General features: G+C 38.1%; 3 protein-coding genes across 5 annotated transcripts; all 3 read right to left on the bottom strand.

Annotated features, from left to right (window-relative positions):
- Positions 1 to 135: 135 nt before the first annotated feature.
- Positions 136 to 5,227, bottom strand: LOC122313275 (bifunctional dihydrofolate reductase-thymidylate synthase-like). The gene is made up of 12 exons (XM_043128115.1): positions 4,995 to 5,227; positions 3,284 to 3,803; positions 2,810 to 3,209; positions 2,655 to 2,699; positions 2,393 to 2,458; positions 2,170 to 2,231; positions 1,964 to 2,038; positions 1,704 to 1,869; positions 1,500 to 1,623; positions 1,029 to 1,135; positions 716 to 892; positions 136 to 365 (listed from the first exon to the last, which is right to left on the bottom strand). The coding sequence occupies exons 2-11, from the start codon at positions 3,718 to 3,720 to the stop codon at positions 782 to 784; spliced, it is 1,593 nt and encodes a 530-aa protein (XP_042984049.1). The 5' UTR covers positions 3,721 to 3,803; positions 4,995 to 5,227; the 3' UTR covers positions 136 to 365; positions 716 to 781.
- A 1,517-nt stretch (positions 5,228 to 6,744) lies between these two features.
- On the bottom strand, positions 6,745 to 19,542 carry LOC122312980 (diaminopimelate decarboxylase 1, chloroplastic-like). Of its 2 annotated transcripts, XM_043127671.1 has the most exons (8): positions 19,000 to 19,542; positions 18,661 to 18,835; positions 17,880 to 18,029; positions 17,130 to 17,291; positions 7,901 to 8,086; positions 7,560 to 7,679; positions 7,335 to 7,424; positions 6,745 to 7,078 (listed from the first exon to the last, which is right to left on the bottom strand). In XM_043127671.1, exons 1-8 carry the CDS (start codon positions 19,479 to 19,481, stop codon positions 6,998 to 7,000), a joined length of 1,446 nt encoding a protein of 481 aa, XP_042983605.1. In that variant the 5' UTR covers positions 19,482 to 19,542; the 3' UTR covers positions 6,745 to 6,997. The 2 variants fall into 2 exon arrangements, with proteins under 2 accessions (XP_042983605.1, XP_042983606.1); XM_043127672.1 differs by lacking the exons at positions 6,745 to 7,078; positions 7,335 to 7,424 and having other exon boundaries at positions 7,603 to 7,730.
- A 499-nt stretch (positions 19,543 to 20,041) lies between these two features.
- Positions 20,042 to 26,832, bottom strand: LOC122312979 (phosphatidylinositol/phosphatidylcholine transfer protein SFH8-like). 2 transcript variants are annotated; one of them, XM_043127669.1, is made up of 14 exons: positions 26,329 to 26,832; positions 24,918 to 25,218; positions 24,151 to 24,250; positions 23,807 to 24,073; positions 23,622 to 23,699; positions 23,396 to 23,497; positions 23,226 to 23,275; positions 22,997 to 23,096; positions 22,800 to 22,898; positions 22,518 to 22,634; positions 22,015 to 22,147; positions 21,337 to 21,740; positions 20,489 to 20,563; positions 20,042 to 20,386 (listed from the first exon to the last, which is right to left on the bottom strand). In XM_043127669.1, the coding sequence occupies exons 1-14, from the start codon at positions 26,360 to 26,362 to the stop codon at positions 20,366 to 20,368; spliced, it is 1,881 nt and encodes a 626-aa protein (XP_042983603.1). In that variant the 5' UTR covers positions 26,363 to 26,832; the 3' UTR covers positions 20,042 to 20,365. The 2 variants fall into 2 exon arrangements, with proteins under 2 accessions (XP_042983603.1, XP_042983604.1); XM_043127670.1 differs by having other exon boundaries at positions 22,518 to 22,631.

The raw sequence follows: 26,832 nt of genomic DNA, 5'->3' as shown, positions 1-26,832 counted from the left end.
TGCAAGCACAGCAATCACTACCTATGATAGCAATTTGGGTTGCTTCTAACAACAAAAGCGAAGATATTACTGTATTTTAAACTCGGGCTACTTTCTAGCATAGGACCAGAGTATTTGCAGCTATGAAGAAAGTGATGGCCAAGCTGAAGAGAAAAATAAACTTAAAAACCCAGAAGCTAACATAATCTAAATCACCTTAGAACCCCCAAACTCTGTGGAACTAAAAGGATTCTCTCTTACTGCATCTCCAAAGATTTAAGGTATATTTAAAATAAATAAATAAAACTCGTATAGAATTCAGTATCAACATAAATCTCCAACATTTTTTTTCCTGACAAAGTAACATAAACCTCCAACAGTTGTGCCTGAAACATCATAGAAAGAAAGCCATCAGTTCCTACTCATTGTGGTAGAGGTAAAGGAATGCAGAAATAAAGCGCATTAACATCAGTCTTACATGATAAAATACAATAAAAACTTAATAAATGCATTTGCTAGCACCATTCAGCATCGAGCATGATGTATCATGGAGATTGCTATTGCAAGAAGACCATAGACAACACTTAGACTATAAACCACAACACGCGCTGACTAGATGATGAGAACATGTTCATTGCAATGGTGTGGACACGCCGTGGACTTCGAGAAGCAAGCCATCATGGGGGCATTTTGAAAATTTGACAGAAAACAAAAAAACAGAGAACCATACACTTGCCTAAAAAACTAGGGGAAGTACTGCCTGGAAGAAGAGGCCATCTAGTTGAGAACCTCTGCAATATGGCTATACCGCCATTTTCATTTCTATCTTTTGGTGAGGATCATAACCTATGAGTTTGAAATCACCAGCCACAAAAGAATCTATGTTCTTTTTCTCTGGATTGATTCTCAAAATCTGCATTAGAAGTGATGGGGCAAATAATGTTAAAAAAAAAGTAGCAAAAACCATACCCTTTCCCAACCAGCATTATATTTCAAGATGAAATTAAAATCAAGTCACCAAAATCTTGGCCGAACATTATTACACATACTGGAAAAGGCCTAGGGGGATTCTGAAGCTGCTCCTGCAGAGGTCGGACATGAGTGCGGTAAACATGAGCATCCCCAAAAACATGGATAAAATCACCTGGAATGAGATCTGTAAAAGACAGATGGTAATTACAACCGATTCTTAAGAAAACCCCCAATATTAGGTCAAATAAAGTTAATATTAATTTAAATAGTAGAGCCAAGAAAATAGATCTCTCCGAAACTGTATGAAGAGTTTTTTGAAGCAATTGTGATATATCCAATCCTAATACACATCATCAGTTAATCTGATCTATAGAAGTGAATGATAAACCATGAAATTGAATGTTCAGGGAACCATCACATAGTCAGGCATCCGTGAATTGATTCTCAGAACCTCATATGTACTTAACATTTACCATCACATGCAGTATCAAAAACTCTTTTCATTCATCTACATGTAAAAACAAACTGATTGCTGTTAAAATGCATACCACAAACTTGAGCAATCATGCATGTCAGGAGAGCATAAGATGCAATGTTGAAAGGCACGCCAAGGCCCATGTCAGCAGAGCGCTGATACATTTGACATGACAATTCGCCATTAGCCACGTAAAACTGCAAAGAGAAAGAGGATGTACTCAATAACAAAGAGAAATTAAGAAAAAGAGAGTTGTACGTACTACTTCACTACAAACCTGGGCAAACATATGGCAAGGTGGAAGTGCCATCAATTTGAGATCAGAAGGATTCCATGCTGAGAGAATTATCCGTCGGTCATCAGGATTATTTTTAATCTTGTGAATGATATCCAACAATTGATCAAACCCTTGGCCAGAGTAGTCATCATGCATGTCAGTATACCTGCAGAATGTTAGATGGATGAGTAAATTGGTGAAATTTAATTTTCTTAGATTAATCCACAAGATGAAACCAGAAAAAGTTGAATCCTCCTAACCGAGCACCAAAGTGTCTCCACTGGAATCCATATACAGGTCCCAAATCGCCTTCCTCCCTGTCTATCAAACCGATGCTGGAAACAGGCAAATAAGATAAATACAAAACTCAATGAACAACATAAGCTATATGCACAAGCCACAGAGCACACATGATAGATGCAAATGACCATAGATGTTTTTATTCATATCGTAATTCAATACTTGCCCATCAAGGTAGACTCTGGAAGCATTGCCATCCCATATATGAATGCCTCTTTCCTGAAGGACCTGTCATTAAGCCAACCTCTATGAATACATTCCATTTCACCATGATCTCATCTTCATCAGATAGATGAAGATTCTCAATTTAAAATATGCACACCACGGGTAAATGAAATTATTTTACTTAATTTGCCATAGAAATTAAAGGCTCATAACGAAATTATCACCTTGGCACTTGTCGACCCACTGATAAACCATAGAAGTTCTTCAACAACACCTCTCCAAAATACTTTCTATTAACCAAATGATAACAACATGCATCAACTTATTATCCAGATGAAAAAGAGAATTTTGGTTTTTAAATAAAATAAGCCTGTGACCAACAACACGTCATTAATCAAAATTACTGATAAAAAGGAAATACATGCAGTACAACCAAATGGTTGCACATTTTTTTTTTTTATTCCTTAATAAGAAAGATTCACATGCCTTGGTGGTAAGAAGCGGAAAAGATCTGCGCAGATTGAACCGCATCTGTGGAAGTACAAGGGAAAAAGTGCGACCGATTGAAGGCCATCGGTATGTAAACAAAATATATTTAAAATGGAAGCAAAGAAATTTTGCTTAATAATCTGAGATTTTACCTGGCAACCAAACTTTGACAGAGTACCAGTCCCTGTCCTATCATCTTTAAGAGTGCCATCGGAAATTATTTCTTGAACCAGTCTAAGATACCTATACTCCTCATGTCTCTCAAAGATCATCTTGGGCAAGAACGAGAAATTCTTTACCTCAAACTTCGGGGAATCCGAATTACCATCAAAGACCAGATCACCATTTTGACGAAGGGATTCAACTGCAGAACTCCTCACGCGAACAAGTGTTGTGAAGGCATATCGAATGTTATTTTCCACCACGGGAAAGGAGGAGTGCCATGGTTGAAATACAGAGGAATCAATCGTAGGCAAAAATATATCACATTCAATGCTAGCCTCAATTTCTGTTATATGGATAGCATCACAGCTAGGCGCATTGAGAGCTTCCCTGTATATAAACATGATCAATAGTGGGGGAAAAAAAAGTGCTCGTCAATACAATAATGACCAACAAAAGCACACCTCAATATCTGGCCACCTCCAATCACAAACACCTTTTCAATTGACAGACAATACGGGGGAGCAGCTAACAATTCCAAAGCAGAAGCCAAGCTTCCACATATTAAAACATTTTCTGCCGTTGCAATATCAAAACTTCCAGAGCGAGTCAGAACCACATTAAGGCGACCGGGAAGAGGACGCTTTTCAACGGGAATACTCTCCCATGTTTTCCTACCCATTAAAATTGCATTCTTTTTCCCAGGATCAGACGTATTCGTGGTAATGTCCTTAAAAAATTTGAGATCGGTGGGTAAATTCCAGGGCAGTTTTCCATCCTTACCGATACCCATTTCTCGGGTTGCAGACACAACGACTTGGTAAGTCCTCTGTGGATTAGTCTGTCCATTGCCATTGCCATTACCATGGCCATTAGTGCTTATTGAAGAGTCACTAGCCATAATCGAGCCAAAATTTGACGACACTAGGACGATGGCTCAAAACGAGGACCGAACTGCTAACTTTTGCAGAAGTGCAGGAGAACCTAAAATCGATCACAAAGATTCATTAGAAAAAATAAAAATAAAAATATATGGAAAACCATCCCTCAACTGTGATCCAATCAGAAAAGTAACGACCCGAACAACATGACAAACGAACAAACAAGGTCCGGAAACGTTGAAGAGAGAAGAACGCTGCAAGCACTTCAAAATAGGTAAGTCCAGGGCATTCCAATCCAATTTGAAACATCTGAGCATGCAAAGGAAATCATCCAACCTTTTTTTTTTTTTTTTAAAAGCGATTATTATTTTTTTTAGTAATCCAAGCAATCCAAATCGTCTAAATTGGGTCAACTAAACAAAAATCCTGATTCAATCGAAATTCCGATACTACGTATAACCTCTTAAATTTAAGTTCTTATCAAACCAAACCAATGTAGCAATGTATAAACAAAAATAGACGAGCGGTACCCAGCTTACACAGGGGATCATGTCACAGATATGCACACATGCGAAAGAACCCTTCAATTTTTCTATTTCAAAAGTTTAAAATCTCTTTCTTTTCTATTCTTTTTTTCCTGGGATGGGTGTCATTGCAACGGTTATTCAACCCAGAGGAAAAAAAGGTGAACGGTTTCAAGGGAAAGGTCATTCTTCGAAGACAATATATGGAACCCACTATGATTCAAACCAAAAACAGCATATTTCCTGATAAATAACAGAGAACTCCCACGATTTGTAAACAATAATTACTGACGAACCCTAAAGATCGGATTTTTAGCATTAAGTAAAGAAGAAGATGAATGAGAGAGAGGAATCGGATACTCCAGTTAGTAAAAAATACTAAGAAAAATTAGACTGATAATGCGAATTCGAAGAACGGGAAAAGTAGGAGGAAGCTTATCGGGAGTTGAAATCCACCAAACGTTCATCGAAATCCTAAAACAATAAGCAAAACCTACTAATTTACTAAAAAAGTGTCATGATAAAATATATTGGAGCATTCATTGATCAGCACACACACAGCAATCAATAAACAAAGCAACCAAACCCACAATCTTAATGAAAACGAAAAGAGATCGTTTAACAAAAAGGAGAAAAAAAAATCATCAAAATGTCCAAACGTAAACGGGCGATCTCGAACGAAGCGCAAAATCCTCACTCAGAGAGAGAGAGAGTGAGGGAGTTTGGGATGAGAAAAATTAGGGTAAAAAGGTAATGGAGGGGTGCTTTACTTGTGGTTGGTTATCAGCTATGCGGCATTTCGGAGAGACTCAGACGACTGGCAGAAGAAGAAGAAGAAAGAAGAGGAAGAGACTGCGAAAACCAGGAGCTAAACCCAAAACCGCTTTCACAAACTCTCTCCCCCGGGCTCTCTCTGTCCCTCTCTCGGGGAAAAAAGGGGAAAAAGTGAAAAATAGAGGGGAAAGAAAAATCCAAAAGCACGGTTGACGCGGAATGTCGCCGTCGCCGAGCCTATATATACTGCGAATAGAAAATATAGGCGTCGTTGGAAACATCAAAGGCTACAAGCCTACAACTTGTTCCTATAAATTTACGGGAAAGTATAATTGTAAACATAATTATATATTAATTTATATATTAATATAATATGGTTGATTAAAAAATAAATTTTATTAAAAATATTATTAATTTAAATTTCAAATATAAATAAATCAATATTGATATACAGATTAATATACGACTATATTTATATGTAACAAAACTCTAAATTCACCAACATGTTCCCCCACCTTTTTCTTTTTTAAAACCTTTATTTTAAATATGACACAGTTGTCCACTGCGATGTATCATGTTTTTAAATCGTGTAAGGTTCCTATTATTATTATTATTATTATTATTATTAGAAAAATGATAATGATAGTCATGATTGTAAAAGTATCTAGTAATTATTTAAAATATAAATAAATATAAGATTCATATGAAAAAATATTAATTTTTAAATAATAAATCTTATCATTTTGTAACGTGACTGCATGATACTTACGTATTCTATCACTATATATATTATTACTCTAATTAAAAAAGATAATAGATAAAAATTTTCTTTAAATTTTGTGCCTTGAATTACGAGGATGTGGATTATTCTTTTAAGAAAAACTTATATTATTATGTTTTTAGTTAACTCTTTACATGATATAAAATAATTGTTTAATAAGTCATACATAATAAAGAGTTCTCCAATAATTTAATGCTACAGTATGAGATGATAAATGAATAATAAATAACATGAAATGATAAATATTATTTTTTTAGACTTGTTTAAAATTTATAAATTATTTTTAAGATTTGCGTTGTCTGATTTTAAAATGGGATTTTAACAATTTTAGGAAAAAAAAAAAAAATCAACTAAATTAATTTATCCTCTAATGGAAACATAACATTTATAAAGTCAACTCAGATTTATAAAGTCATTTAATGAAAAAGGTTTTGGAAACTAAAAATAAAAATACCTAAAATTATGAAAAATAAATAAATTGACTGAAAACACTTAAATTAAAAAACCCAAAAGAAGTCATAAATGATTAATGAAAAACTTAAATATAATACTTAGAAAAAACCCAAATACTGGATGCCAAAAGAAAAACTTATATCAATATCTTAAATAAAAAAATTTAAAAAAGAAAAGAAAAGAAGAAGACCTCTTTGCTTTGCAGCCTTTCTGTGGGGCCCAAAAGCAGCGTGCTGGCTATTGCTGCGAAGGCGGGAAATCCATTACAGCAGCCAACAGCATGATACCTGTCAGTATCCGCGAATGGTAAACAAAACGCATAGCTTATACAGTCGTCCGCTTTGGCGACAATCTGAAAGCGCTTGAAAAGGCTTTAATTTAATTTAATTTAAAAAATAAATCTTATAAAAAAATTTAAATGTATTACTGATATATAATATAAACACTTTTATTTTTTATTTTTTATTTTTTTTATTGTAAATTAGATGTGACTCATCACATTAAGTCGAATATTTCTCGAAATACATATCAATTGATTCATCTAACAGAATACAAAAGGCACATCACCATCTACAGTCTACACGATCTGTTTCCTCCCAAGAGAGCTAAATTATAACAGGTTCACAAATAAGACTGCTGTAAGCATAATGTACGGCTGAAAATTTAATATTTAAATCAACATCCAGTCTGGAATAGAGCAAACCATGCATTAAGAGCAGCTGACAGATATCTTAACCTGCAGTTACAGACAAACCATGGTGTCCATCAAAGCCCTTCAAAGAATTTTATATGGTCTTCAAATGTTTCCCCATGCCGGATTTTGACTACTGACCCATCTTCTTCAACCTAAAACAATTACAAAATGCCCAAGAGTTAACTTTATATAACTTGTAAGAATTCCAAAATTTAGAGCAAAAAATATATCTACAATTTACAAGATGTTCTTATAGGAGTTCATTGAGGCAAAAGATCTGAACTTTCTAGGGGATAATAAAAGCAGTTACACTTTCTAAGAGTTACTAGGAGTGCAATTTTACTGGTATCGTTTGTACAGAAAGATGTGTGGTAGAAGATAACGAGAAGACAAGTCATTCTTCCATACCCAGTACTCTGGAGGGCGCATCTTAAGATTATATGTTGATGCCATGCTCATGCAATAAGCACCTGCATCGTGAACGACTAGACCAGCACCCTGCAAAGTGAAACTTCAGATCAGACAATGTAAAAGAGTACAATCATGATTTTTTAGATTGAAGCCTGAAAAAGAATATAGTAGTTAAGATAATTAAAGATTTGAGAATCCGCTAAGAGGACTGCACAATAATACCTTGGCTGGAGTTGGAAGTTCTCTATCCTTCCCCAGGAAATCTGCTGACTCACAGACAGGGCCCACAACATCAAAGGTTGAGATTTCAGCATCAGCTGCAGGAGAAACCAGCTCTATATGCTGCAACCATGCGCCGACGAGTCAATTGCAACATGTTGAACAACTAACATCCTATTGATCAATTGCAACATGTTGAACAATGTTTTCAAGTACAAATATCAAAGCATTTGACGATACACTCAAAACAATGAAAATAAGCTCGTTAAAGTTAAATACCCATTGTCCTCAATTCACACTAACACAATTGAAGACAAGAAGTTAAAGAGTAATTCGACGCTTACTTGATAAGCACCGTAAAGACTAGGGCGGATAAGTTCTGCCATGCTGCCATCAATCACAACAAAGGTTTTCGTTCCATTAGTTTTGACCCCAGTTACCCGATTAACAAAGCAGCAAGTATTTGCAATCAATGATCTCCCAGGTTCAATGATGAGGTTAAGCTTTCGTGAATGAACCAGATCTCGAACCTGCAACAGCAACCAATATCCTAAAAATGTTCATGGGAACTTCTTTCTTATAACTAAAATGTTCACTGGAACTTTATAGCAACCAAAGTAAGAACCTTGCTAATTCTCTTGATAACTAAAGCCCACTAGGAAGCAAAGCCTTAATTTCTAAGTTGTCATCCTTATTTAATTCCAAACTAAGACTCTGAAATAGTCACAAGTTTTTTGTTCACAATGGAACTGCATAGAATTGTCAAATATGCTCACTATAATTGTCAAAACATAATAATAATGGCATCAAAGGAGAATTCCTCTAAGAGGGTACAGATGTGGGCTTCGAATATCATATGAAGTGTCAAAGACTAAACATGTCATGTATCATTTCCGTCTCAATGTATGTAGAGATTGACAATGGCAACAACTCCTTAAAATAACTACTACATACTTATGCTCACTTCACCGGAGTTATTAACAAAGCTACTACTATATATATATATATATTTTAAAAAGCTCCTATTTCACAGGTAGAAGATTCGAAGGCACAGAAACTGTTTAAATAATCAAAAGAGTTTATTTTAGTACGTTAAGAACTCACAACACAGTACTGAAACAGTGAGCTCACCTCCCATCCTTTATTTAGAGGGATAGGAGATGTCATTAGGTCCAAGTACCATTCATGTCAAAATTATGATTATTTCTGCCTGGCATTATATTTTCATATAAATCAACAAAAATGACTTTAGGCTCTGTAGATTAGGGGTGGGCAGCGGGGCCCCGTTACCCGCTGCCCCGCCCCGTTTGGCCCGTCCCCGCAAAGGGCGGGGCGGGTCATCCGCACCGTCAGGGCCGGGGCGGGGCCCCCCGGCCCGGAAAGGCTAACCCCAGCGGAGGCGGGGGACGGGGACGGACCCCCCCCCGGTCCGTTTTTCCCCCGCCCCGCCCCGCATCATATATAATATATATTATATATTATATATATAAGTTTAAGTATAACTTAAGTGAAACGGCGCCGTTTTGTCATTGACAAAACGGCGCCGTTTCACTTAAGTTATACCCCTTACCCTTAACCCCCCCCCCGGCGGGCGTTCGAAACCCAGAAACTTCTTCAAACCCTTCTCCCGACTCCCTCCCCTCCGAAACCCCCAATCCCCTCCCCTCCGAGCCTAAGTCGCCGTGCCGCACGCCGTCCCTCCTCCCTCTGCCACGCCGGACACACGGTATTATTTTCTTAATTTTTCTCCGTTAAATTATATATATATATATTTTTTTGAGTTTTGATCGGAGATTGGAGGAAAGATGGGGTTGAATCGGAGATGGAGGATGGGATTTGTGGATTGTGTGCTGTGGATTCGTTGATTTGTCAAATTGTGTGATTGTTTCGGATTTCAAGCATTTTGAATGTTTCGGATTGCCCATTTTTGTTGTAAATTTCATTAAAATCCTAACCCCTAAATTGATTTAGGGGTTTCATGATTGAAACCCCTAAATCAATTCAGGGGTTAGGGTTTCGGATTGGGACCCTAAATTAAATTAGGGTTCCAATCATTGAAACCCCTGAATCAATTTAGGGTTTCGGATTGGGGTTCCAATCCGAAACCCTAATTTTGATTTAGGGGTTTCAACCTAAATCAATTTAGGGTTTCGGATTGGGGTTCCAATCCCCAATCCGAAACCCTAATTTTTTTTAAGGGGTTTCAATCTAAATCAATTTAGGGTTTCGGATTGGTTCCAATCCGAAACCCTAATTTTTTTTTAGGGGTTTCAACCTAAATCAATTTAGGGTTTCGGATTGGGGTTCCAATCCCCAATCCGAAACCCTAATTTTTTTTAGGGGTTTCAACCTAAATCAATTTAGGGTTTCGGATTGGGGTTCCAATCCCCAATCCGAAACCCTAATTTGTTTTTAGGGGTTTCAATCTAAATCAATTTAGGGTTTTGGATTGGGGTTCCAATCCGAAACCCTAATTTTTTTTTAGGGGTTTCATGGATTGAAACCCCTAAAAAAAGACCCTAAACTTGTTTGAGATAATAATCATATACATATATAAATTATTTATATACATATATATAAATTTATGGAGTTGTGAAACTTGTTTGAGATAGTAATCATCATGGACGCACGGTATGATTTATTAGGATTTTTGGCATCTTTCTTTTCTTGGCTAGGGTTTTTGCTCTTGAAAGTATGAAATTAAGTTTTTGGCAAATTTGCACTTTTTGATCTTTTTTATTTTTCATATTTTTTAAACATCTTTCAAGATTTTAAAAAATTAAAAAATATACCAATATACTAATATTAATGTCAGTAACTATTAAGAAAATAATTTTATAAAATTAAATATATGAAAAGTAAAAATGAGAAAACAAAACTATGAAGCATATTATCATTTTTTTTTTTGTTTTATTTAAAAGTTTTAAATAATTATAACTATTAGTCTATTAAAGTGGCCTATTAAAATAATGCCTATTAAAGTGGCCTATTAAAATAATGCCTATTAAAAATATGAAGCATCTCTCTTCGACTCTTCCTAATCAAATTATTTGGAATTGCTTATATGAGGTGTAAAAACTTATTAGTGTAGCCATTCATATTATCATCATTATATATAAAAAGTACTTAATACATCAATAATAGTTATGTATGTAGTTTTTGCTGATTGTGTTGGATTGCACTTTGAATTTTTTTTTTTTTTTTTGTTGGAAAATCAGGAATGTCTTCGGATTTCAGTGATAGCTCGCCTTCCCCAGCCAACACCCCTTCCCCAGAAACTAACCCTACTTCTACCCCTATAACGAGTACACCTTGCCCTGCTCCGAAGCCCACACAGGGCAAGAAACCTGTATCTATAGTTTGGCAACACTTTACCAAACTAGAGGGTGGGGACCCCAACAACCCACAAGCTAAATGTAATCACTGTGGGAAAATGTATGGATGTCACTATAGGAAACATGGTACATCCCAGCTGAAGGTCCATCTAGAAGAACAATGCAAGAAGAGTCCAATTTTAAAATCCTTAGTAGAGAAGGGCCAATTCAGACTAGATTTTAAAATGGCTGATGGGAGTAGTGGGGTCGGGGGGCCAACATTGAAGGGGTATACGAAGTATAACCCCGATGAGTGTAGAAGGAAGTTAGCTCGTATGATTATCATGGACGAGCTGCCTTTTCAGTTTGTGGAGGGTAAAGGGTTCCAAAAATTTGTCCAAGAGTTGGAACCCAGATTTGTACTTCCTTCTCGTCACACCGTGGCAAAGGATATTAAGAAGATGTACCTTCGTGATAAAGATGTTTTGAGGGGCCAACTCGCGGGTTTGGTAGTTTGCCTCACTACCGATACTTGGACTTCTATCCAAAATATGAATTACATGTCGTTGACTGTGCATTTTGTTGATGCTGATTGGGTTCTGCACAAAAAGATTATTAAATTTTGTCAAATAACTGATCATAAGGGTGAGACGATTGGGAAGGCATTGGAGGCCGCAATAAAGGAGTGGGGGTTGGAAAAGGTTTTGTCTGTGTCAGCTGATAATGCGTCGTCTAATGATGTCGCATTGGGATATCTAAAGAATTATCTTAAAGATGCAAATAAGACATTCTTGGGTGGTGAATACTTGCATGTTAGATGTGTTGCACATATTTTGAATTTAATTGTGACTGAGGGGTTGAAAGATGTTGATGACTCGGTTGCACGAGTTAGAATGGCTGTGAAATGGGTGAGGTCTTCTCCTTCTAGATTGGAGAAATTCAAAATTGCTGCAAAAGCTGCGGGCATAACATCGAAGAAGGGTCTTTGTACTGATGTTCCTACCAGATGGAACTCAACCTTCTTGATGTTGGAGGCGGCCCAAGAATATAAAGCAGCCTTTCAATTATTGGGTGATGAAGACATCCAATATGTCAAATACTTTGATGAGCACGGGGGATCACAAAAGCCTAATGATGATGATTGGGTGGTAGTTTCTACTTTCGTTGATTTTCTTGGATTATTTTATGATATCACGTTGAATATATCTGGTTCTTTGTACCCTACATCCCATGAGTTTTGTCAACAAATATGTAGGGTAAAAAAAGAATTAGAAGATATACGTAGGGGTTCCAATGAAAGGATGAGAGGGATGACAGTGACCATGATGCTAAAATATGACAAGTATTGGGGAGATTTGACTAGAATGAATATTTTCTTATATGTGGCTGTTATTCTTGATCCCCGTCTGAAAGTTTCAGGCTTGTTATATGGGTTGGGACTTGTTCACGATCAGGTATGGACTGACATTATTGGTGAATTGGCCCGAGATACCCTGAAAAAATTGTTTGACGAGTTTATGGCAATTAAGGGTGGTACTACATCGAAGACACATACACCGACCCCAACTCCTTCTACAGACACCGTGACCGGGCCTCCTACAAAGAAGCGCAGAATGTTGTGGACTAAGACCCTCGCACAGAATCCCACACTAGTCCATCAATCTACGGAGGTCGTTTCTGAGTTAGACAACTATTTGTCAGCGGATATGGTCCAAGATGATATGATCATTTCGATATATTAGGATGGTGGAAGAATGCCTCAAAGAAATATCCCATCATTTCTGAGATTGCCCGCTGTATTTTGGTCATCCCTATTAGCACCGTTGCCTCAGAGTCAGCCTTTAGTACCGGAGGTCGTATATTGGATCCTTTCCGTAGTTCATTGTCTCCTACAACTGTAGAGGCATTGATATGCACACAGAGTTGGACGATAGGAAATGATATTCATGTTCCGGATATTTTAGATTTTAAGGAGACCGATGAGGGTGGTGATCAGTCTGGATTTGGACCACCTGGTAATTATTTTTTATTGTATTATTTTATTATTTTAATTTTTTTATATTCATTTCCATTTCATCGTTATTAATTTTAATATTAATTTTTGTAGTAACACATGAGACGTCTAGCACCTCTGCAACATAAAAATGTGCTCAAGCCCGGGCCGCTCCAACTGTCACACCCCTTAACTCAAAGACAAGCCACAGCTGACAAGCCTCTTTAGAATGATCAATTTTTATTGATTTGTAAAAATTTTATATTCAATAATTTGTAATGTTGATACAATGTCCTTTGGACACTTTTATGTTTGTAATTTTGTAATTGTTTAGCCTTTCAATTTTGTAATAGCTTAGTTATTATTATTAGTTTATTACGTATTAGACTCTTAGACATAACATTTTTTTTTTTTCTTTTAATCTGGGTTTTAATTTTTTTTTTCTTTTTTACTTATAATTTTATGGGCTGAAAAATGAAAATGGCCTACAAGGTATTTTTGGGCCAAAAATACATACTTGTGGGTCATTTTCGGCCCAGAAATTGCTTCTGGACCCAAGGTCCAGAATGGGGGCTCGGGGGCCGGACGGATTGCCCCCCACACCCGTACCCCGTCATGCGGGACGGGGTACCCCGCCCCCGCACACCGGAGGCGGGGGGGATTTTCCCCATCCACCCCATGCGGGGGCGGGGGGCCTACCCCGCACCGTATGGTGCGGGTAGCACCCCTACTGTAGATGGTGAGAGTCATGGCAAAATTAAAATCCTGTCCCTCAAATACATATGGTGCTCTATATTTTTGCAGCAAATGCAAATCTAAGAAATTTTTGTGCACTCATCATTCTAAGATCAACCATAGAGTATTTGACATGCAGCTTATAATATGTGTAATTTTGAGATTAAAACTTAGTAGTCCATGCTTGAAACGTGTCCATGGTTCCAAAAGCAAATGCTAATTATGTATTAGGAACTCCCTCTTCCTTCAATTGACTTATCAACCGTACAAACATTTTTAAGGGACTAGAGTGATAAAGGTAGCATTTAAGCTTTTTTCAAATTTTCCATGAGTGAAAAATTCCTGAAAAGCCAGCATTACATCCTCTCTCACCACCTCCCAACAAGTCTGAAGAAAAGCCATAGTGAAGCCATCCGGGCTTGGGGCTTTATCTTTATTCATTTTCCTGAGTAGTTGGTGTACCTCTTCCTCTTCAAAAGGTCTCTCCAACCAAACCATACCATCTTGATCAATAATCTCAAAGTCTAGTCCATCCACAATAGGCCTCCATGCATGAGGTTCTGACAACAAGTTTTAAAAATGGCCAGCCACATATTCCTTCATCACCACCTGATCAGAGGATGCAACTCCATCAATACTCAATGACTCAATGGAATTAAACCTCCTATGTGCATTAGCCACATGGTGAAAAAACTTAGTGCATTTATCCCCCTCCGGAAGACATAAGGCCCTTGACTTTTGCCTCCACAAAATCTCCTCCATTAAAGTCAATCTTTCTAGATCAAAAACTACTTGCTCTTTATGGTTGTTCTCTTCTCCTACACCCTCTAAGCTTTGTAACTCTTGAAACAAGCACTTCTTTTGTAAGGCTACATCATCAACCACCTGTTCATTCCATGTTTTCAAGTCCTTCTTCAAAGTTTTCAATTTTCCAGCCAACTCCTTGCTCAGATTGCCCTCAAAATAAGAATTCCACCAATGTCTAACCAAATCCACAAACCCCTCCTTTTTTAACCTCATATTCTCAAACTTGAACGGCCGTCTAGCCCCTTGAATACCACCACCATCAAGCAATACAGGAAAATGATCAGAGCATATCCTCGGGAGCCTTTTCTAATTTAAATCTGGAAATTGAAGCTCCCACGAAGGGGAAATGAGAAACCTGTCTAGTCTTGACCAAGTGTGATTATTAGACCAAGTACACTCACCTCCCATTAAAGGGATGTCCATAAGGCCTAACTCAAAAATGAAATCCGAGAAATCGACCATAGCTTGATTTTGACGTCCCCCCCTTTGATCTTTTGCCAGAAAATCTTGTTCCATTAAAATCCCCTCCAATACACCCATGGAACCTCCCACCAAGAACATAAGCCAGCCAACTTGTCCCAAAGCAACCACCTCTCACTATCCAAGTTAGGACCATATACCCCAGCAAAGGCCCAAAGAAACACACCATCAGAATTTTTAAAGAAACACCCCATCGAGTACTCCCCCACACACTCATCAATGCTCTCCACTACCCTCATTTCCACATAACCAGAATTCCACCCGAAGCCCCTTTCGAGGGTACGTATATCCAACCTACATATTGACAACTCCAAATGCTCCTAATAATTCTTCTATTGATATGCTTCAACTTTGTTTCCTGCAAACAAATGGCGTCCGCCTTCCATTGCCTTGATAGAGCTCTTATTCGAAGGCATTTGTTAATCTCATTCAACCCTCTAACATTCCAACTCAAAATTTTGGGCTTCATTTATAAACTACTCCAGCCCTCCCCTTGTTTCTTTCCAAACTCGCACTCCCCTCCTTTCCATCATAATTAATGGACCACGTCAATCACTTCAACTCCCTATCTCTTTTTGACACTAGACCATGTTATCCTACTTCAATGGCTATAATCAGAGCCTTAAACTGCTCTTCATAACCCACACATGAGATCCCCATGCAACTCTAAAGTTCCTCCAACTTTTTCAAAACCCAATCAGTGGAAATACTAGGAGGGACCATGCTTAAAGGGGTAGGATCCTCTCCTACAACCTCCTCCCCCTCTGTTGAGTGATTGCATGGGTCATACAACATTAGAGTACCTTCCCCATTATTCGACGAATACCCACAATCCACCACAGCTATAGTGTCTTCTCGAACACTCTCAAAAGGCTCACCATGAGCCAGTTCTTCCCCCCACACCTAGACCGAGGATAATGCCACCAGATTTGGTGACCCAGAACTCGCCGAAGGATTCTATGACGACCCACAAGGAGGTGACCCTCCCTGAGTAGCTCCAGAACCATCAAGGGTAGGGAGATGCACAACACCGTCAACAATTTGCCCCACCTCCACTTCCGGCGACTAAGGGACCACCACCTAAATCGCCGCTCACGGTCAACCCTTTCTGTACCAAACACGGCCCAAGGCTTGGGCCCGATAGTAAGGTTTCGCGCTCTACCATCAAACCCGAAACCCTGTAACTCAGGCCTTTCTTCTGCCAGACCAGGCGTGGGCTTCTTACTCACCCATTAACCACCCTCTTCCCCTTCAAATCTACATCTCCTCCCTGGCCCTGTGACCCACTTGGCTAGGCCTGGCCCATGAACCCACATGCAACATCATTGCTTGGGCCATAGCCCACTCCCAGACCCAAACCCACACCTACCCCTTTTCTCTCCTATGTGCATCGTATCAACCAGCTTATATTAGCTTGCAGCATGTCACCCTAGCACTTCATCTCCTACAAAGCACGAAGCACACTTTCCTCATTCAAACCGACAACTCCTCTGCTAGCTTCCCCCTTAGCCTGGGCTCCTACAGAAGCGGCAACGCCCCTTTGCAGGCCTATCCCTCCTCTCGAGCCTGCTAATATGTCAAGAGTGTTGGCTACCCCTGACATTTCCTCTGCGTTGTAGCACCTTCCTGTACAACCTGAAAGGAGGTTGTTGTGGTGGCTGAAACACTACACCACCTGCACAACCACGCCTCCACCAGCTTTCTCCAAGCCCTTCCTTCCCTATCCTCTAGAATGAACAAGAAATTCCGATACCCCCCCCCCCCCCCAAAAAAAAAAAAAAACTCTATCAACTCCATGAAACGACCTCAAGAGTTAAGGCATCTCTATGGAACATAGCCCGTATCACCTTCTCTATGCGCAGAATAAAACTCCTTCCTCCCTGCCTTCAAGCAATCCTATTTAAGGAACCACCTTGTCAAGCCTAGCCCTAGACTAACCTCTTTCACCAACTTCCAACCTTTCTCCGTAATGTGTACAAACCTCCCATCCCTTATTACCTCAAAAGCCTTAGATTCAATAACCACCAGTTTCGAAGGACTCATAACTCACTATAAACAAACACTAACTCACCACTACATGCACCAAAACATCACCAGAAGGAAAGAGTGAAACTTTTCATCATCAAAGTTTTGGTTGTACGAAGAGAAAATATTTGGCCAAGAAACAAATCTATCACAACCATACAAACATAATTTCCATACTAATAAAATCCACAAAACAAGATAGAGAGATGTGATCCTCACAGTATCAATGAGATCTCTAGGTTTGGGAAGGACAGCACCAGTATGATAGTAATCTATCCCAAGCCCACCTCCAATATTTAAGTAATCAACTTCGAAACCTTGAGCTCGGATTTCATCAATGTAGTTTACCATAATAACGGCTGCATCTCTGAATATGTCCACCTGAAAATATGAAAAAACTAAGCTCCAAATTTTACATGATAAAGAGAACATATATGTTCCCTTATTCAAAATGAGAGAAATAAATAATTAATGCATAACATCATAATTTGAAAGAGACAGACAATGAAATCGAGATCAACACGAGTATAATGCGCAAGATTAATAGAGAAAACAGATGAGCCTTGGTCTTGTTGGTATGCTCCTTCCAAGTCTAAGGTTCAAGCCATTGGGTGTAAACAATTTCTATGGGCCATTGGACTGGGAGAGTTTGTGCACTTACAGGAAACTACTTGCCGAGGGCCAGTGCACTCCCGGGGTTAGTACTTTCTTCCAAAGACCCGGTGCCAATAGAAAAGAAAAACATAGGAGAATATATTTTATTTCAACAGCAACATCCACTGACCAGTTGAAATAGCATCAAACAACCAAAACACACTCAACTCACAAAAGATTTGAAGAGTTTTGTCATGTATATTACAATATTTAATAATTATTATACAAAGAGCATTACCTTTCCCAGACCTTGGTTCTATATTGTAGTTACACCAGAGAAATTTAAAGGAGACAAACTCAACGTAGCTGACATACCTTAGTGATGGTGGACCCAAGATGGCAATGTGCTCCCACAAGTTTCAGCTCATCAGGATGTGCCTTCACGGCATCCAAAAACCATTGCAGCTTCTCATTTCTGATGCCAAATTTAGAGTTCTTATTCCCAGTAGCAACATAAGGATGGACCTATGAAAATAATAGATGCATTATTAAGATAAAATTCCCCATGCAAAGCAGACCAACTTGAACTCAATTGGGTATTATATCTTCCAACAAATCAATGAAGTTTGCTTTCATCCTTAAAAAGGGGGAAATGTCAATCTGATTACAAGTTGTGAAACAGTGACAATAAAAATGCATATAAATATTTCATATCAGTTTCAAATTTTAAAATGAAAACAAAAATTATAATGTTTTTTAAAGAGGATCATTACTAGAAAAACAAGAAAGAAAGAATTTTGGTGAGCCTTGTTCTGCCTCCCCTAGTATAAATGACTTAAAGTCTTAAACAAATAGGGAGTTGAACAAGTTCCAAATTATATGCATCAAGGGTATTGGTTGAATAAGGAATGATAACCTATAAAACAATGGTTGAATAAGGGATAATTTAAATTATTTAAACCCAACGTGTAGTTAAGTTGCAAAGGACCATCTAATGTATAGAATTCACAGAGATCATGAATGAATCCAGTCAATAGGCAAAGATTTCGAAGCATTCAACTTGAAGCCTGTAAAAGATGTTCTCTTTACAATTAATAATAGCTCCACATATTCTATGATCGGTGACTATGTAGGCAGTATAATCTACCCAACCTACCTGGGGGTCCACGTCTGGGTTGATCCGAAGTAAAACATTAACCTTCTTGCCCGCTATTCTTGCAGCTGCTACAATATTCTCCAAGTCAAATTCACTATCAATATTAACAAAGACTCCCTTTTCGGCAGCTAAAACCAAATCCTCCAAGAGCTTCCCATTCCCATTAAAAATACACCTGTTCATCCGGACACCAAACGTCGACATAAAAGTTAAGCTAAAGAATTAATGACAAAACAGGACAATGCGAAATCGCACTTAAACTAACAGCATTACTAGTCTAATCGAGCTCTACATATCTCAAAAATTCAAAATCAATAATGTGGGAACATATGATTTTACTTAGTGGGATCAAATCCGGCATGGAGAGCCAGCCTCAGCTCATTTCCACTAACAAGCACTGCACCAGAACCAAGCTGTCTCAAATGCTCCAGAATCTTCAGGTTATTGTTGGCTTTGATAGCATACCCAATGACCGAGCTCAGCCCCTCCAAGGCCTCCTTGTAGGCCTCGAAGTTCCTGGTGATCTGGGGCTTACTGTAGAGATAGAAAGGCCTCCTCTCGGCGGACTCCATGACGTCCTCGACCTTGAGGCCCTCGCAGTAAAGAAACCCATCCGAGGATTTGGTGAAACAGTGCTCAAATGGTGTGGTCTGGGTTGGCGTTTTGGTGGGGTCTTGGGCGAGGACGGCTCTGAGGGATAGAGGTTTTGGGGTGGGTTTGAGGGGCGAGATTGGGATTTGGGAAAATGGCTTCTGGTTTACAGGGAATCTGATGGTTTTAGGGAGGAATGGGGAGTGGGAGATGAAGCTGGTGGCGGCCATTGACGAAGAAGAAAGGATTGCGCGAAAAATACTTTGAAGTCACTCTAGTGTGTCAAGTGACTTGGGTATTAGGGTTTATAGTCTTTTAAATTTTATTTTTTTATTCATTAATTGCTTCTTTATAAATTAGTGTTATAAATCAATACTTTCATATTAAAAAATAAGACTTATGTTATTTATTATATTTTCATCCATTTTAATCCCTTTATCCCATTAAGTTAACTTTTATATTTTAATCCCAATCATATCATTCTACTGATGCAATTAATTGTGTTATTTTTTAATATAAAATAATTATTTTAACCAATTACATCAATAGAATGTATAAAAAATATACAAAACTGACTGTACATAAAATTTTTATTTCCATTAATATTACTGATTTCATATTTAAAGAAAAATAATAATATTACTAGTTTGTTATTATTCATATACGGTGTGCAAAAGGCTTCTTTGGCCTCAAAGATATTCAAGAAATGTTCAACTTGTCCAACTTCTAAATATTACAGGAATATCTATGCATTGAAATGCAAGAAATGTACAAGCTATAATTCTAGGAGTTGAGACAAAGTGCTTCATTCATAATTGGATAAGTCTCCCGTCAAATGTTCCAATCTGGTAGTCTCAAGGCTCCCAACAAAACAAACTCACTAGATTCAACGATATGAAAACTCTGGTTAAGAATTCCACTCTTTCCAAACATCATATTGGGAGGCACAAAGTCATAGAACAAAACAAAAACAAACTGAAGACTTGGGAACATCCAATGCTTTTACATCTTACAGCGAAGTCTATTTCCCGATGGATACACTGTTTAAGATTGCGTTTCCATAGCAGGATCACAAACAAGTATTCTCCTGCAGTATTGTCATTGGCCAAACATCTTACCAGCAAAACTTCTTTTTCTGATTAAAAAGCAAAAAGAAGAAAATGTCAATCACCAATCCCCAAATCCCATTAACGAAATAATAGATCAACTATATGTTTGTAGACACAAATCCCATTACCCGCAACTTGGCTTCCTCTTGACTGTCAATGTAAGCAAGCAATTCCTCTTGCCTCATTAAAGCTTCATGCAGGGCCTGCTCGCAAGAAAGGTCACAATCAATACATCCATCTTTTGAAATTGCACTAAATAAAAAACACATGAAGCATGAATATGCTGTTATCTTCAAATCAAATTCCAAATGCATAACAACACAGGAATTTACAAGGCGAGAAAAAGGGGAGGGGTGTAAAGCATGCATCACAATTGCAAGACAAGAGTCAAGATATTGTGCGCATACATCACAAAAGGAGAATTCTACAACATCTAATTATCTTTTTTACACCAATAAAAAATGTACTTGCAGTCAAACTCTGTGTAGACTTTTGTGTGTGTGTGGGTGTGTGTTTGTTGTTGTGTTGGGGGGAGGGGGTGCTTGTTCAATTACTTCCATTAATCTTTTATTAATTAAATGCCTTTATTGTCCCATCATTTTCAGGCCCTTTTAACACAGGCCAAAGTGATGATAAATCCAGTTATGTGGCAAATGGTATAAAAAGACCTGAAAAAGCCGTGCAGATGTCCACCAAGCTTCTCAAAACATAAAAGTAACGAAGGTATGGATTAGGCTGAATACCGTCCAATCGTTGGATGCTTCCAATGCACATAGCACCCATCTATTACATGTTGTGCCCACCTTTGAGATATGACCAACAATGCCTCTTCAATGTGCACTGGACAATCCAGCAACTGGACAATATCTGAACCCCCCACTACACATTCTAATCACTGACTGGAGAAAGGACTCCCCATCAATACTCTTAATGCTCCTGCAGGAAAACAACTACTTTAGGACTTAAGCTGTTGTACCTTTTTAGTTGCAATCAGCTCTGCCTCGAGGGCATCCACGCGACAAACAGCAGCATTAAGCAATTCCACTTTCTCATACGGCATCTCGGATGGCTTTGATTGGAGTGTATCAACCTTCTCTTCAAGCTCACTCAGCCTCTTAAGTGCAGAAGACAGGAGATCTGCCTCTTTGTAAGCTGGAGTTGGTGAAGGGGGCTGAAACTCCTCTTTGTCTGTTGCATCAAGAGTGAGTGCAGGAATATTTTGCTCACTATTAGATGGTGTTTCAGGAAGTTTCTTTGTCACATGACCAGCCACTGAACGGAAGAGAGTGAAAAGAGTCGTGAAGAGGGTCATAATCACCACCAAAATCCGAGCACGAATTCCTTCAGGTGTCTGTGGAGTCTCAGGCAGGGGAAGTGACCCTGCATAGGAAAGTTGAACTTCTTATGCATGTATACCAAGTACTCCAATGAATTTAGATCATAATACCAAGGTCATTTTACCATTGAATTGGATATAAAGGGTGTTATTCTTCTAGGAAGACAACAACAATGCCAAAGTAACATAACAAGTATTAAAAGTCAAGGAAGTTTCTGAAATTGTTTTATTACAAGGCTCTAGCTTCACAGTCATATCAAGACTGCAGGAATATACAAACATGATAGATGCCAGTAGATCTAGGGTACAGTTTCCAACCTTTGAGAGCATTAGGCCTCTCAGGGGGAACTTGCTTCTTCCAACCATTATCAACAGGCTTGTCGACCATTGGAACATATTCATCATAACCTGAGAAGCTACCAACATAGTTTGCCTTTCCAATGACCTTAGCCTGCATATCCATGAAAGTAAATCAAAAAAGTAATCAGTTTCTTAAAAATATGGGCATATTTAACATTTAAGATGGCTTTGTACAAATTCCTTGATAAAACTGCCTATTACATTACAGACATACATTATAAATCAGCATCTCTCTAAGTTAAATAGGAAAGCTGCAAAAGAAATAGAGAAATATGCCACAGCCCTTTCCAAACTGACCAATATTTGAATTTAAATCCAAAATTCAATATTAAACTCTAGTTTTCATTTTACCACAAGCAAAAGAAATATCATCAAGGCACCCAAAATCATTTGGTCAAATCATTGATGAAAAACATCGACTCTGTTATCATAAGCATAGATTAAAAAGGTGAGAAACCAACCTCTTCACGAACAGGAGTCAATTTAAGGTGTGAATAACTCTTAATTGCTTTTGGGGAAGTGATGTCTTCAGCTTCAGATCCCGATTCAGCAGTGGATGTATCACTCCCTCTTACCTGCTTGGAGATAGTACAAAAGACAAAAAATGTGGCAATTCTATGTCAGGTAAGAAACACTTGAAATATGGCTCCATCAATAAAAAAAAATGGGGAAATCATAGTAGGATAAGAAATGCTTGACAGGTGGCTCCATCCATAAAAACGGGTGAATCAAAAGAGTCTAACCATAGGGTACTGCGGCTTAGCAATAGCAATAACCTTCCCCTCACTGTTCAAAACTTTCACAACCGACCTGGCGCGCCTTGATTCACGATTAAGCACCATCTGCAAGAAAGTTTCAAACAACCATTTACAACCTGAAGTAGAAATGGTGAACAAAAAAGCATATTTATAAATATAAAAAAGTGAGGCTCCAGCATAACCTTTAATATTTCAGGGTTTTTCCATGGCCCTTTGTCAGACCTGAGGCAACCTCCCTGATCTGCACAGGTACAGCTACCCCCGAGAAATTCTGGCAACTCACTGTACAAATGCCAAAGATTTGCATTAGTTAACAACCAGTGCACTTGTGAAACGAAGATTAGTAAAAATCATGAAAGTATGGCCACCAGAAAATATTCACATACTATAAAAATATCAAACTCAAAATACCTGGCATCGATTATCTCAAGCAATTTGCTCTGGAATTTGTTTCCAAGAACCTAAAATGATTCGAAACAAAAGCATGTTTTTGTTCGTGAACATACAACATAATAAGTTAAGGGCCATACAAGTTTGTACCATAATGCATAAAACACATGAGGAGGGGGAACGATGCATACATGAATCTTGGAGGTTGTCTTGGGATCTAGAAAAGTCTTTACAGTATTCCACAACAACCTAAATCCAGGGCCAGCATTGATGATAAACATTTGGCAAAGAGTCTGCATGATTAATATCACACCAAGTTCCAAAACAGACATTAGACTTTAATTAATTTATCACATACTTAATGATGAATGTGCAAAGATATAATAATCTAACATTGGAAGAAAGCAGACTTAGTACCTCTGGATAATTGTCACAATCAATTTTTTGCAGCTGCGTGATGAGTTCCCGTGCAGACTTTGTGAAGTTCTTAAAGCCCTGAATGATTAAAATATTAGGATGAACAAATAAAGAATAACAATTTTTCTTTTTAAAACGAAAACATGAACTCTGCAATCAGCAATGATTATGTACAGGCCACATACCACGCCTTGTACATCTAAGATTGTAGTGCTCGAATCTATGTGCTTCTTTGCCGCAATCGTGCAAGCTGGAAACTTTATGGCAAAGCTTTTCTCAAACTCCTGCACATGGTATTTAACATACCTATCCATAGTGGTAACTTGCATAAGTTTGTTAGGATCAACTTTTCCCAGTCTTTCAATGTATACAGGTCTTCCCTCCTTGTCCACACCATGATGACCATGAGGATAGTACTTTAAGACTTCATTTAACTCTTTGAACTCGAAATCCTGGTGCAAACATCAATATGGTAAATAACGTGAAAATATAGCTACCATGCACTCTAAATCCAGTCAAACATTGCTACCTCCATAATAGTGTCGGTGCCAAAGTCCTTCCTCCACTGAAGCATATCAGCCCACATATGCTTTGTTTTCTCAATATCAAACTTCCTTGCTTTCAAAAACCTGAAATTATTGTAATAATCCTTGAGAGTGTTAGTACTTAATATACTTTTAAAGGGTTAAAATACATGGTAAGAGCATAACTATCAGGTGTTTCACACTTTTCACCCAAACTTCCAAAATCAGCTCATTGCACCCTCCAATTAAGTTGACTGTCAAGTAATACCCTTTATTAAGATTCAACAGTCAAGAATGTGCTGCATCATCTATTTTTCTCCATCTTAATGGTCAGACTCAGACGGAGTGTGCTGTTTGCCAATTCATAGTAGTTTGAAGGTACAATGTGTCAGTTTTGGAGGGTGCAAGGTGAACAAAACCTTATAATTTAGGAGTGAAAAGTGTATTTAATCCTATTCAAAACAGGGAGGACAGCTAATGGAAACATCTACAAATTTTTACAAGCTGAAAATCGAAGACAATGAGGCATATTCAGGAGGCACGTAAAAATATAAGTTGAAAAGAAAGTCATTTTAAAAAGGCACTAAATCTTTCTTTTCCTTGTTGCCTGTACAGAAACTGGCTAAATGATAGAAGCATGTACAGACTTATTCTTAAATTTAATTGTACTCATAAATTGTTAAAAATAACAGAAGATGAGAGAGAGTGCCTCAATATGGAAGAATAATTCGTATGGATTTGATAGACAGATTGTAAAAAGATGAGAGAGCACCTCAGTATCATATGGTAATCATCATGTTTATCTGGCAGCAGTTCATCCAAGAGTAGTGTTTGTCGAAACGCATCAACAGCCCTTAGCTCCTCAACATCCCTAACATCCTCAATTGAAACAGAGCTGACTCGACCATCACTTTTTCTTCTACCCTTTTTCTTGAGTGAGTGTTTAAATTTGGTAGATGCATTGATTGCTTTCTTTTTAAGAGATCCAATTCTAGTCCTCCTTTCATCCTCAGAGTTCTCAAAATCAGATTTTCTTTCTTTTCTCTCATCACTACCAGAGAAACCTTCAAAGCCTGCCACAAAGGAACATCATGAAACGATATAATGCAAATGACCAATGCAAAAATATGAAAGATTGAAGTGTATCCACAGAAACTATATTTTCTTTCAGCAAAATTTGCTAATATTGCTGAATTTCCAGAGCCTTGTAGTTTAGAGCTATATATTTTTTTTTGATAAATAAACAATTTTATTGATCAAAGAAAGGCAAAGCCTGAATTACAACTCTACTGCCCCACTTAGGTAGGCACACTAGAGGCAAGAAATTCTTTAGAGCTATATATTATCTTACCCAAAACAATTATAAGCAATATGGGCATCCACATCTTTTTCAAAACTTTCAAAATTCAAGGAATCAACTTCTTAACTGGATAAACATCACACAGCCGCCTCGAACCCAAGGGGCAAAAGTGAAACTGAACAATTAGTGTACTCGTGGCCACTCTCATGAAACGAATTGGTGCTGTTTCGATGATAGAGAACGCTTGTTGGGAGAATTTAGAGAGTTTTTCTTTCAAACTATTTGTATTTGTGCGAAAGTTCTTGTATTGAATGGGGATAATTTAAATGATTTTCTTTCACCCTTGCCTAGTATCTAGTCCCTAGCTTGTATTTAGGTGTTTCCGCTTGTATACTCCCTGTCTACTTGGGTCATGCCTATTTACTTGAATTAATAAAATGTCTTATTACTGATTAAAAAAAAAAAATCTTTGAAACAATTGCGTTTGGTTCTCGAGAATATTTGCAGAAGGATAAAAAGAAAAACATTCGTAAAATTTTCTACATTTACCCGCATTTCAATATTAAGGAACCCAATAAAAGAAAATGGTTCATTCACCTTAGCCTAACCCCGATAATTCTTTTTCCTTGAGCTCGGGGGGAAAAGTATTCTTGTTTCTTATTCCCAGAAACGTCAGCCCAATCATTCGTTACAAACAACCAGATTCAACAACTTCAACAACTCTCCAACCAAACAAAGAGGCCAAAGTGAAACCCTAGCATCCCACCAAGCTGAACACTATTGCACTGGATCGACAAACATTCAGAACTCCATTTCGGGAAAAAAAACAAAAAAAAAAAAAAAAAAAAAGGACGAAAAAATAAGAAAATTGGAAGGCACTCACAAGGCCTGGCGAACCAGTCCAGAGGGCCCGACATCTCGCACGAAGAAAGCTCTTCAGCGCGGCACTGCTCAGTCAGTCACGTGTCAAGCTGAGAGGATGATGGATTTATCAAGAATACCCGCATTCAGCTCAGAAACCCCCAAAAGGAGAGCACAAAATTCCGGCACAACCTGGTGCCTAGGGAGGAGAATGTAGTAATACCCTCGAGTGGTAGTAGGAGCAGCAGTACACGTTCGGTGAGAGAGAGGGGAAAGAAAGGAAATGAGAGAGCTCTCGTCACGAATCACGAGGAAGATCCCACGGTCATAAATGCGTCGCAATAATTCCTTCCTTACCGATCTGGGTGCTGTAACGGATCGGCTAAGTTCGAGACGAATCAGAAGGAATTTGCTGGAGATTCGAAGAAATTGACAAATAAATTACTTAAATTTAATAAATAATCGCCGATAAAACACGGCGAAGACTCAAGAGATATAAGGAAAAAGAGCCGGAGAGGGTGAGGAA

This window comes from Carya illinoinensis, chromosome 6 (genome assembly GCF_018687715.1).
Source record: "Carya illinoinensis cultivar Pawnee chromosome 6, C.illinoinensisPawnee_v1, whole genome shotgun sequence".
Lineage (NCBI taxonomy): Eukaryota > Viridiplantae > Streptophyta > Magnoliopsida > Fagales > Juglandaceae > Carya > Carya illinoinensis.
The sequence above is the reverse complement of the archived record's forward strand: the minus strand, read 5'-3'. Positions and strand labels throughout refer to the sequence as shown.

Excerpts from the sequence above, each read along its gene's own strand:
- LOC122312980 (XM_043127671.1), bottom strand. The coding sequence starts at position 19,481 with ATGGCCGCCACCAGCTTCATCTCCCACTCCCCATTCCTCCCTAAAACC. Across the intron at positions 8,087-17,129 it reads CTAGAGATCTCATTGATACT|GTTCGAGATCTGGTTCATTC; the intron begins GTGAGGATCACA and ends TTGCTGTTGCAG. Across the intron at positions 7,425-7,559 it reads AACTTCCAACTCCAGCCAAG|GGTGCTGGTCTAGTCGTTCA; the intron begins GTATTATTGTGC and ends TTCACTTTGCAG.
- LOC122313275 (XM_043128115.1), bottom strand. The coding sequence starts at position 3,720 with ATGGCTAGTGACTCTTCAATAAGCACTAATGGCCATGGTAATGGCAAT. Across the intron at positions 2,459-2,654 it reads TTCCGCTTCTTACCACCAAG|AAAGTATTTTGGAGAGGTGT; the intron begins GCATGTGAATCT and ends TTTGGTTAATAG. Across the intron at positions 2,039-2,169 it reads TCCAGAGTCTACCTTGATGG|CATCGGTTTGATAGACAGGG; the intron begins GCAAGTATTGAA and ends GCCTGTTTCCAG.
- LOC122312979 (XM_043127669.1), bottom strand. The coding sequence starts at position 26,362 with ATGTCGGGCCCTCTGGACTGGTTCGCCAGGCCTT. Across the intron at positions 24,251-24,917 it reads GATTACCATATGATACTGAG|GTTTTTGAAAGCAAGGAAGT; the intron begins GTGCTCTCTCAT and ends CAATAATTTCAG. Across the intron at positions 21,741-22,014 it reads GAGGCCTAATGCTCTCAAAG|GGTCACTTCCCCTGCCTGAG; the intron begins GTTGGAAACTGT and ends TTTCCTATGCAG.